General features: G+C 38.0%; 1 protein-coding gene across 1 annotated transcript; it reads left to right on the top strand.

The window, feature by feature from the left end:
* Positions 1 to 1,607: 1,607 nt before the first annotated feature.
* LOC108371347 (CAD protein-like) lies at positions 1,608 to 10,519 on the top strand. The gene is made up of 4 exons (XM_017626897.1): positions 1,608 to 1,743; positions 6,226 to 7,232; positions 7,295 to 10,290; positions 10,358 to 10,519. The coding sequence occupies exons 2-4, from the start codon at positions 6,248 to 6,250 to the stop codon at positions 10,502 to 10,504; spliced, it is 4,128 nt and encodes a 1,375-aa protein (XP_017482386.1). The 5' UTR covers positions 1,608 to 1,743; positions 6,226 to 6,247; the 3' UTR covers positions 10,505 to 10,519.
* Positions 10,520 to 12,509: the final 1,990 nt, after the last annotated feature.

The following is a 12,509-nucleotide window of genomic DNA, read 5'->3' as shown; positions in this document are numbered from 1 at the left end:
CGACTTGAAAATTGCTTTTGTATGATATTCAAGAAATCGGTTCTTGTGATTTTTGCTGTTGAATGAACTATATTTTTATAAAAAATAAGAAAAATTTGGTATAGAAAACATATGTAAATAAATAAAATAGTCAGAACGTGCATATTTTTGAAGCTGATTATTCTGGTGAACAGTGTTTTGGAGTCAGTGATTTAAATCGGAAAGAAAACAGATTTATCACTCTGCGCCATACAGGTTTATATATGTATTTAAGCATGCCCATATCACTTGTTGATTTTTGCTCGCTTATCAAAACTTTTTTACTCTGCTTTGCGCGCAGTACTAGATTCTAGAATTCTACATGAGAACAATAATACCTTATGCAAGATAAAGTAGTACTCAGAGCAGCAAAGAGCGGCAGTTTCAATTAGTATAAAAAATGCCGGTCTCCGATGCTATTGCGAGAGGAGCAAGTTATGCTACCAGAACTCGAAAGGCAAGTTAGGTTGTTTAGTACTATAAGCGTATTGATTTACATATAAACACACATACATAAGTATACATAGTATATAAATGTAGGTTATCTGGAGATGCCACCATCTAGTTTAAATTGTAAAAGCACTGATAAAATTATCATCAAAAATTTTTAAGAGATATTACATATTTATTTTGTGTGCTTTTTATTTACGTCTTTAAACCACTATTTGTACAAAAATGATCCCTGCATTGATAAAAAATAATACATTTCTACTGATTCTATAATTAAATAAAATATCTTTGTTATTTTTAGTAATTATGTCTTTTTCAGCAAGGTCATTGAGTTTATACCATGATTTTAAGAAAAGATGACAAAAAAGTCTATGTAGTAGAAGTCATTTCGGCGAACATCACATCTTCTCATCAGACTTTTTTCTCTAGACTTCAGCAGGGATCGAACCCGCACCATCGAAGTGCAAAGTTAGCACAGCGCTGAGTTAAGAACACTATATAATCTCTTGATGCTTATACATTTCCTTATACATAAATACAAATTACTCCAAATAACTTAAACTTTGCTGCTTTTTCCACTTTTCCGAAAAAAACAATTGCGGTATAAAGCTCAATAACCTTGTTGAAATAAAATAAAAAGATTTATTAAAATAAAATGATGGCACATTTTTATCGCTTTCCATGGAAATATAGTAGTCTTAACCATTCAATCGAAGTTTCGAGACTTTCGGGGCTTTTGAGGCTTTTCACAGTTTCAGAAAATATCCCGATATAACGCTGAAATTGGCTTGTCAAATTTGATAAAAAAAAAGAGAGGTTCTTTTTAAAATACATACATACATACATACATAATTTTGGAAATCTAACATTTTTCCTTTTTGAGACAGAAGGATATTTAAAAGTTTTTCAAAACTGCTGTTAACTTTTTTTTACCATAATTTTTATTTAGTCGTCAAGCTAAACGGCACAAAAAGTTCGGCGCACTATGTATATTGGAATCTCTCTTCGAAATCCCCAAAATTTTTCCAAAATATTTCTCTAAAATTTTTTAGCGTAAAAATATACAAAAATATATGGCAACATTGTCCAATACTTTGTCTCTGCTTTAATATAAGCTCCAGCAATTTAGTCGTGTGCTAGCGACCAGTCGTGAAGGTAGTATTTCCTTCTCCAATTCGGTTGTGTTTTGCAGATACAGCAAAAGCCACGTGGAAAATTTTAAAAGTGAAAATTGTTTGCTTTCTTTAATTTTTGTTTACATTTTCAGTAGACAAAGTGAGTGATAATTAAGCTTATAAAAATATATACTTAACCATAAATAAATCCTGAAAATTCAAATGCAAAATTTAAACTTGTCACATACATAACTGATGAACGTGCGCACTTATTACTGGGAGTTCGTGTGTGTGTGTGTGTATGTGGGTTTGTAAGAGGAAACATGTGGCAAATGCCTGTGGAAATAATAAGGAGTTGATCAATTTTTTATGAAATTCGATTTTAATAACCAGGTGTACATTGGACTCTTAGCCAGATAAAATCTCTTAATATATTACTATTTATCAAAAGGTCAGACAATCATACGACTACATTAATACCTATGTACACTAGGGTGCATCACCAAAAAAAGTTGTGGTTTTTTCACCGGAAATATAAGATTTGTTATATTTTGAAACAATTTAATAAATTCTTAAAAATTTGTATGCAGTTCTGGCGGCCGCTGTGGTGTAATGGTTAGCAGTGCGCGCTACCATTCCACTTGGCCTGAGTTCAAGCGCGGTTCAACCCAAAATAAAAAAAAAAGTAAAAAATCGCCTTTCGTAGTCGGCGTAAAACTGGTGGCGCCTCCCCTTTGCGTCACAACATCAAGGCGCACGCCACAAATCGGAGTAGAAGCTCGACCAAACACTAACCCGATCTTTGAAGTTATTTTCAAATAGCTTCAACTCAAGTAAAACTTAATTTATTTTAAGAAAAATTTTGGCGGAAGTCTTAAAATATAATAGATTGTATATTTCCGTTGGAAAAATAGAACTGATTTGTTTGTGATACACCCTAATTTACATGCATACAAACTTATGTACACATGTATTGTATACAAAAGGCTCGCTGCTTGCTTGTAGGTACGTAACTAGCCTTACAACCGGTTCATTAAGCATTCGGCCTATATACACACCAGGGATGTTGCGAATATTTGCATTCGCATTCGGGTGTAGAATCTGGAGACATCAAAAAATGTGTTATTAAGGCTGAATTAAAGGCCTATCTTAAAGAAAAACGAGTTCATCTCCGTGAAAATCCTCTCGATTGGAGGAAAAATAGACCAAAAAACGACAAATTGACAGATCTGGCCCACAAATATGTATTTGAGGTATCCACCCGCCAGCGTTCCAAGTGAGCAATTGTTCAGTGCAGCCGGCCTTATATAGGCGCCTCTAAGAAATCGCCTCATGAAATATAATATGCCCCTTTTGAACCTTGGCTACTAGATTAAAATACTATAATATAGGATAAGCACTCGCTCAATGTTCTAATAATTTGCAAAATTTTAAAGTAATAAAAACGATGACTTAAGTTGATTATAGCTTTTTCAATGTTATTCCAAACATTCGGACATTCGCATTCGCATTCGCATTCCGAAAATTAGCATTCGCATTCCGAAAATTCGCATGTGCAAAATATGACATTCGAAACATCCCTAATACATACATATCTCCCTCGAACAAGTTTCGGATTCTACTTTATAACTCCAGTACGTACTGCATACATATTACACTTACAAATACGCTCACGTGCATATGCTCGTACACACTATTAGAATGCAAAATAAAGTACATACGTATTTTTTCTGCAAACAAAAAGAAAACAACAAAAATTTAAATAAACAAGCCCAACATTATACCCGTAATTGAAATTGAGCTCATTTGGAATGCCAGCTGGTGGTAGTGCAATCAACTAAAACACAAAAAAAAATTTATAATTCTTTTGCATAAATCAATGCATAGGACCTACCTCCAATTGATGGAAATATTTGTTTCTTCATGATTATATACACTGACAAAAAAACTACTTATTGTTTCGTATGTTTTGATTTTTTTTATCATATTTTTTTTATTTTATCATGTGGTGTAGTAATAAAGAATGTTTTTTTTCTTTCGGTCCCATATACAAGTTTCGCTGTCGGTCACAAAAAAGTAGTAGTCGCATACCGTCTTCAAAAAAGACACAACTCAAAAACATTTTTTTGCTGAATAAACTCGTACGATTTTTCTCAAATGAATGAAAATTTTTTCTCTATGATTATATTTTCTAACTAGAAAACTACTGGTGTATCTGTTTTTGTATAAATTGCGTTGAATCTGTACAATCCACTAGCAGTTATATTTCCGGAGTTGATTTTTGAGATGTGCCTCTTTTTAAGACGGTGTGCGATGTGTTCCGGGCAAACGGCTTCAATAAATTAACTGATAAAATACGTACATACTTTTACATATGTAGATCGCAATTCGATTTTCAGTCTCATACTTATGTATATATGGGCATTAGGGTGGCCCTTATTTCGAAAAAAAAATCGGTTTCTCGGTCTCACCCCCTAGAAATATGTGAATAGCCTAAAGACTAAACTATACAAAGGGTGAGGTCATTCAAAAAATATTTAGAGGTGGCTCAAAGCGCTCAAAGTTTTCCATTTTATTTTTTGTGGCGAAAAAACTATTTTTGGTAGAAATTGTATAGAATCCTTGAAAAGCAATATTTTTCAATCGGTAAACTCTTTTTCGCTTCGCTTATTTGTCTCCATATAACTAAGGGCCATCCTAATGGACATACGTATGCTTATTTTTATTTATTGTGCCGGTATACCTATGTACGCATGCATGTATGTATCTACTTATATGAATTTATATATGAATTTACTAACGCATACTTAGTCTTATGCTGCCGCTCGATTTCAACAAACTAGTTTCTCTCTTATTGAGAAACTTAAATTTTAGCTCTCTGTTGAAAACGTAATTCGTTAAGTTAAAACAAATTATTCTAGTTTTCGTGGTTTGTTTTTATATACATATATGTATGTACATACCTCAAGCTTTGTGTGTTTGGAGAGCGATAAATGTGCGCACGTGCTCTAAGAAAATACATATGTAAACAAAAAGGCATGCCGGTGATAACAGGTAAAAAATGTATACCCTTTTTGATACAGGCATAAATAGAAGTGACATCTTTTTAGCGAAACAATTGTTTACCACATGTTTTTAAGTATACATATGTTTATATGTATTTGTATGTATGTAATGCGCATGTTTTCAATAAAATTATATTTATTATTTTTAAATCTATAACTTGATCATTGCTTTTTTATCGCACAATTTTATTTTATTTAATCCAATTTAATTATGTTTTATTTTATTTTATTCTTTTATGTTCAGATATTTTATTTTATCCCATTTTAGTTTACTTAATTTTATTTTAATTTATTTTTTTACAATTTTTACAATTTTTATTGAGCTTGAGGCCGTTTTTAATGAAAAACTGATTGTGGAAAAGCAACAATAATTTGAAAAAAATGGTAGAAGTGATAGCTATTTCGGAAATCACCACATTCCCTCATCAGACTTCTTTCAGTAGCATTCGAATCGACGATCCCACTGACTCAGCCAGTTGCCTGCGCACTGTGCTAAGTTCGCCTTGGGAATTCTTGTTGCTTTTTCCCACTATTTTATTTGTTATTTTATTTTATATAATTTTATTTTAATACATTTCATTTCAATTTATTTTCATTTCATTTTATTTATATTATTTTCTTCTATTTAATTTAATTTAATTTTGGTTTATATCATTTTATATTATTTTTTACTTTATTTTATTTTATTTTTTATAATTTTTTAATTAATTATGTTTTGTTTTGTTTTATTATTATTTAATCAATTTTATTTTATTTATTAATGTATTTTTTGCAATGATTTAAGTTAGGTCTGCCGAGCAGCTCTGGTTAAAGCTTTCACTCGGATGTCAATTCTGATGCTTAGGAGAAGATTTTCCCCACACCTGCGCCTACCTGTCTTTAACCTTCAGAGGCATAGAAGAAGCGGCCCCACAGAAATTTGCGGTATTTTCTTTGGAGTACGGGGTGCTCGCAAAGGAAGTTCTCAGTGGATTCGATCTGTTCCGCATCTCTAAAGCTCTTCTGCAGAGATCGGGCTTCGAAGCTGGCGGCCATGTGTTCAATAGTCCAGTCTGCCCGCTGTTATTCCGGGCAGCAGCCGAATGTTGGCCCGATGCATTACACATGTGCAGACTAGTCCATCTGCTGTCGACTATATACTGAATTCGTAAATATAGGAACTGCAGAGGAAGGTGTATGCTTATAATCGCTTTCCCTTACCTAGTGATGGAATCTTCAGAATTCCTGAACTCATATCTTTAGACTCCTTTGCGAAAACAGGGTCTTGATAACAGTTGAAATGTTTAACAACGAAGGCAGGTTTAAATGGGGCCGGGTCGATGTGTCTCAGCCTAAAATATCTCTCCAAGACAGTTTCTAAGATAAAACCCCAGAACCGGTTCCAATGTCAATTTTGAATTGGGATCTCATCATCGTCTAAAACGATGTTAAGTTCCCAATCAATTTTATCGGGAAAATGGATTTGAAAGCGGCGGTCGAAACCAACTGTAGCGATTTTAATATTTCTAAATTGTTCCCATATTCCTTTGCTTCAAATGCTAATAAGCACTACATACGAGTGTACTTTTCTTTTACAGCTCTACAGTTATTTACCGCGCAATGGAATCACCAAATTGCTATTTGGTCTTACAAGACAACACTATACTGCCGGGTCGCGCTTTTGGCTCTAAAACACCCGTCGATGGTGAAGTTGTCTTCCAAACCGGCATGGTCGGTTATCCCGAATCGATGACTGATCGCTCATATCGCGCACAAATACTTGTACTCACTTATCCGTTGATCGGTAATTACGGCGTGCCAGATGAGAAGGAACTCGACGAACATGGCTTGCCGGTGAACTTCGAATGGTTCGAGGGCATTACAGTAGCTGCTTTGGTGGTGGGTGAAGTGTGTGAAGCACCCTCACATTGGCGGACGCGCCAGACGCTTTCGCGTTGGATGGAAGGTTACGGGGTGCCGGGCATAAGCGGCATTGATACACGCGCCCTTACGAAAAAGATACGCGAAAATGGGTCCATATTGGGGCGCATTGTCTATCAGATGCCAGCAGCGAGCGTGCAAATGCTAACCTTCGCCGATCCGAACTTGCGCAATCTGGTTGCTGAGTGTTCAGTTAAGGAGCCGCGCGTCTTTAATGCCTCTGGCACGCCACGGATTTGTGCGATCGATTGTGGTTTAAAACTGAATCAGATTAAATGTTTTGTGGCACGCGGCGCGCGTGTAGACTTGGTGCCATGGAATTATGCGCTGAAAGAGGAGGAGTTCGATGGGCTATTTATTAGTAATGGTCCTGGTGACCCGGTCGTATGTAAGGATACTGTTACGCAGATACAAAAGGTGCTGAAAAATGGAAAGAAACCCATATTTGGCATTTGCTTGGGTCATCAGTTGCTCGCAACAGCTATCGGCTGCAAGACCTATAAAATGAAATATGGTAATCGCGGACACAATCTGCCATGCGTACACCACGGCACCGGGCGCTGCTTCATGACTTCACAAAATCACGGCTTTGCAGTGGATAGCGAGACTTTGCCTGCTGAGTGGGAGCCGCTCTTTACGAATGCCAACGATAACACCAACGAAGGTACGGTCAAACAATAAGCTCCTAATTTTTGCATATATTTAAATTATTTCACAAATTTTCAGGTATTATTCACACAAGCAAACCATACTTCTCGGTGCAATTTCATCCAGAGCACACTGCTGGTCCGGAAGACTTAGAATTGCTTTTCGATGTCTTCCTTGATGCGGTAAAGCAACAAAATATACCCGCAGCTTTGAGCTTGCGTCAAAATTTGATCGAGCGTCTGACTTTCCGACCTCGATTGAATAACATTCCCGAGAAGCGTCCGCGTAAGGTGCTGATTTTAGGCTCTGGCGGCTTGTCCATTGGTCAGGCGGGCGAATTCGACTACTCGGGCGCGCAAGCAATCAAGGCAATGAAAGAGGAGAAAATCCAAACTGTCCTGATAAATCCCAACATCGCCACCGTGCAGACTTCAAAGGGACTGGCCGACAAATGCTACTTCCTACCGCTAACTCCCGAATATGTCAAACAAGTCATACAAGCAGAGCGTCCCAACGGCGTTCTGCTTACATTTGGCGGTCAGACCGCGCTCAATTGCGGGGTGGAATTGGAACGCGCTGGTGTCTTCGATAAGTACAATGTCCAAATACTCGGCACACCGATACAATCCATCATCGAAACTGAAGATCGCAAAATTTTTGCAGAACGCGTGGCTGAAATCGGCGAATGCGTAGCACCGTCCGAGGCTGTATACTCCGTGGAGGAGGCGCTAGAGGCGGCAAAGCGTTTGGGTTATCCTGTAATGGCGCGTGCGGCATTCTCCTTGGGTGGTTTAGGTTCAGGTTTTGCAGACAACGAACGCGAACTAGAGACACTAGCTCATCAAGCATTGGCACACTCGAGTCAGTTGGTTATTGACAAGTCGCTCAAAGGCTGGAAAGAGGTGGAGTACGAAGTAGTGCGCGATGCCTTCGACAACTGCATAACCGTTTGTAATATGGAAAACCTCGATCCTTTGGGCATACACACTGGCGAAAGTATTGTGGTGGCGCCATCGCAGACGCTCTCCAACAAAGAGTATAACATGCTGCGCAGCACTGCTCTAAAAGTGATACGCCACTTTGGCGTTGTCGGTGAGTGTAACATACAATACGCGCTCAATCCACACTCGGAGGAGTACTACATTATCGAGGTAAATGCGCGTCTGTCACGTAGCTCCGCCTTAGCTAGTAAGGCTACTGGCTACCCGCTGGCATATGTTGCGGCTAAATTGGCGCTGGGCGTTTCGCTGCCCTCTATCAAGAATTCGGTTACTGGTGTGACTACCGCCTGCTTCGAGCCGAGCTTGGATTACTGTGTGGTTAAGATACCAAGGTGGGATTTGGCGAAATTCGTACGCGTAAGTAAGAATATCGGTAGCTCTATGAAGAGCGTGGGCGAAGTAATGGCTATTGGCCGCAACTTTGAGGAGGCTTTTCAGAAAGCTTTGCGCATGGTGGATAGTGGCGTTAATGGTTTTGATCCTGATCAACATCCATTGCGTAAAGAAGAGCTGACAGAGCCCACCGACAAACGACCATTTGTGTTGGCCGCTGCGCTGAAGGCTAATTATGGCGTTGAAGAGTTGCATCAGCTCACAAAGATTGACAGATGGTTTCTCAACAAGATGAAGCGCATCATAGAGTTTCACAGCAATTTGGAAAAAACTGGGAATACGCTGTCAGTGGCGCAAATTCTACAGGCAAAGCAAATCGGATTTTCCGACAAACAAATTGCTGCGGCCATCAAGAGCACCGAATTGGCGGTGCGCAAACAACGCCAAGAATTGGGCATCAAACCGTTTGTCAAGCAAATAGATACGGTGGCTGGTGAATGGCCAGCTACGACCAATTATCTCTACCTTACCTACAACGCAAATGCGCACGATCTGGATTTCCTTGGCGATTTCACGATCGTAGTTGGTTCAGGCGTCTACCGCATTGGCTCGTCGGTGGAGTTCGACTGGTGTGCAGTCGGCTGTCTCCGTGAGTTGCGCAAGCTCGGTAAACCCACCATAATGATAAACTATAATCCCGAAACTGTGTCCACCGATTACGATATGTGCGATCGTCTGTACTTCGAGGAGATTTCATTCGAAGTAGTTATGGACGTATACGAAATGGAGAATTCCGATGGTATTATACTCTCCATGGGCGGACAATTGCCCAACAATATCGCCATGGACCTACATCGTCAGCAAGCCAAAGTGCTTGGCACTTCACCGGAATCCATTGATAGCGCTGAGAATCGCTTCAAGTTTTCGCGCATGTTGGACCGCAAGGGTATACTGCAACCGCGTTGGAAGGAATTGACGAACCTGAAGAGTGCCATACAATTTTGCGAGGAAGTTGGCTATCCTTGCCTGGTGCGGCCTTCATATGTGCTCTCAGGCGCCGCCATGAATGTGGCCTACTCGAATCAAGATTTGGAAACTTACTTGAATGCAGCATCATTGGTTAGCAAAGAGCACCCGGTGGTTATTTCGAAGTTCCTCACAGAGGCGAAGGAAATCGATGTGGATGCTGTGGCGGCTGATGGCGAGATCCTTTGCATGGCCGTCTCAGAGCATGTGGAAAATGCTGGCGTGCATTCAGGCGATGCCACATTGGTAACACCACCGCAGGATTTAAATCATGAAACTCTGGAAACCATTAAGCGCATAACACGCGATCTGGCAGCGCTACTCGATGTCACTGGCCCCTTCAATATGCAATTGATTGCCAAGAATAATGAGCTCAAAGTGATTGAATGTAATGTGCGTGTCTCGCGCTCTTTTCCATTTGTATCGAAGACTTTGGATCACGATTTCGTGGCGACGGCAACGCGCGCCATTATTGGCATACCAGTTGAGCCGGTGGAAGTGTTGCACGGCGTGGGAAAAGTCGGTGTGAAGGTGCCTCAATTCAGTTTTTCCCGTCTGGCTGGTGCGGATGTGCAGTTGGGCGTGGAAATGGCATCCACCGGTGAGGTGGCCTGTTTCGGTGACAATCGCTATGAGGCTTACTTGAAAGCCATGATGTCTACTGGCTTCCAGATACCGAAAAAGGCCATACTACTCTCCATTGGTAGTTTTAAGGTATGTTTAGATCAGGGATGTAGAAATTATAAAGTCAGTTCGATAAATTAAAAAGTTTTTATTCCAGCACAAAATGGAGTTGCTGCCCTCAATCCGAGATCTTGCAAAAATGGGTTATAAGTTGTATGCATCAATGGGCACTGGTGATTTCTATGCAGAGCATGGCGTTGATGTGAGTAAAGTATACCAAATCCTACTAGTATTCGTATTATAAATATGAGTATTGCCACCTTTTTCAAAAGCAAAAATCAATTAATTCATAGGTAAAATAAAATATTTCCATATCGTAGGTACCAAATGCAGGGGGTTTTAAACCAATTTTTATAAGGAAATAATTTGAAAGAGGGTTGCCAGCTACTCAAAAAGTTAAATCAATTTAATTCGCAGAAGCGAGAGTCGTTTAAGAAAACTTAATTTGGAAAATGGCTTTTATGAGTGCTGCCTCCTGTTAAGGAGCTCAAAATCAATTAAGTTAACAACTTAAATGAAATATTGTAATGTGAGTGTAAAACGAAAGAGGTTTAAGTAAGCTTTATTTTTAAAATATCTTTGAAATGGGTTGCCTTCTGTTAGAAATTCCAAATCGGTTTTATTAACAAGTTTTATGAAGCTTTGTAATATTAATAACATAATTTGAAGATATTTTCAATACGGCTGCCACCTTTTTAGTTAGTCACAATCAATTTAATTAAATAGTTAAGCTATTTATATGCGTATGAAATGAGGAAGGTTTAAGAAAGCTTTATTTCGGAAATATCTATTTTGACCTTCCTCGAAATTAATTGATTTGACAATTTAAATAAAACATTTCAATACGGGTGCCAAACGATGGCGGTTTAAGTAAGCTTTATTTCCAAAATATTTTGGAAAGGTTTGCCATCATTTTAAAAGCTTCGGTTCAGTTTAATTAGAGGTTAAATGATAAGTTACAATGCGAGTGTCTAAATAAAGTTTTTCGATAAAATATTTTTGACAAGGGTAGCTAAAGGGTTTGAAAATCAAATTTAACTTAGTTAATGGTATCTAATATATTTCGTGCAAATAGTTCGCAATCATTTTATAAGAGAGCAGTAACATTTCCTGAATTTATTAAATCAACTTTTCCGTTTATATAATTAATAAAAACAAAGCATTTAGCATTGACATGAAACTAAAATTATATTCTTACATACAAAGACCATCTACGAAAGCCAAGTTGTTCTGTATACTGAGTTAGTTAAAATTTGTCACAAACATTGGCCAAGTCCTGATATATAATTAGTAACCCAGAGTTTACAGGTATAGCAAATAGCGAGACCAGCTCGATTAAGATAACCATCTGAGTGCCTGAGCTACTTCACTTAATCCACTGTAACAAGCAAACAAAAACAAAAACAAAAAAATGGATGCGTGTTACAAAAAGAAAATGGCTAAGGAAATTCCTCTAAGGCACCTGCCCTTACATCTTATCTTATCTTATAAATATTATAAATGTGAAAGTTTGTATGTTTGGATGTTTGGGAAATCATCACGCGGAAACGACTACACGGATTTGCATGAAATTTTGTACGCAGATAGCTTATGGGCCAGATTGGTTAATAGGCTATTCTTTTTTAAGAGTTGCCACCTGTTAAAAAAGTTTCATTTATTTAATATGCGGGAACGACTGAATGGATTTGCAAGAAAATTTGCACACAGATAGCTTATGACCTAGATTGTAAAATAGGCTACTTTTCTTAAGAGTTGCCACCTGTTAAAAAAGTTTCATTAAATTAATACGCGGAAACGACTGAATGGATTTGCATTAAATTTCGCAAGCAGATAGCTTATGACCTACAGTGGAAAATAGGCTAATTTTTTGGAAGAGTTGCCACCTATTAAAAAAATTTAATTTAATTAATACGCGGAAACGACTAAACGGATTTGCATGAAATTTTGCACACAGATAGCTTATGACCTAGGTTAGAAAGTAGGCTACTTTTTTTAAGAGTTGCCACCTGTTAGAAATGTTTCATTTAATTAAGACGCGGAAAGAGTGAACTGATTTGCATGGAAGTTTTCACACAGATAGCTTATGAGCTAGGTTGAAAAATAGGCTACTTTTTTAAGAGTTACCACCTGCTAAAAAAGTTTAATTAAATTAATACGCCGAAAAGTCTGAACGGATTTGCATGAAATTTTGCAAGCAGATAGCTTATGACCTACAGTGGAAAATAGACTAATTTTTTGGAAGAGTTGCC

This window comes from Rhagoletis zephyria, unplaced genomic scaffold (assembly GCF_001687245.7).
Source record: "Rhagoletis zephyria isolate East Lansing unplaced genomic scaffold, Rhagoletis_zephyria_1.1 Rzeph_scaffold_04903, whole genome shotgun sequence".
In the NCBI taxonomy this organism is placed as follows: domain Eukaryota; kingdom Metazoa; phylum Arthropoda; class Insecta; order Diptera; family Tephritidae; genus Rhagoletis; species Rhagoletis zephyria.
Note: the sequence above shows the minus strand (reverse complement) of the source record. Positions and strands in the feature narration are given on the sequence as shown.

Excerpts from the sequence above, each read along its gene's own strand:
- LOC108371347 (XM_017626897.1), top strand. The coding sequence starts at position 6,248 with ATGGAATCACCAAATTGCTATTTGGTCTTACAAGACAACACTATACTG. Across the intron at positions 7,233-7,294 it reads CAACGATAACACCAACGAAG|GTATTATTCACACAAGCAAA; the intron begins GTACGGTCAAAC and ends ACAAATTTTCAG. Across the intron at positions 10,291-10,357 it reads TCTCCATTGGTAGTTTTAAG|CACAAAATGGAGTTGCTGCC; the intron begins GTATGTTTAGAT and ends TTTTTATTCCAG.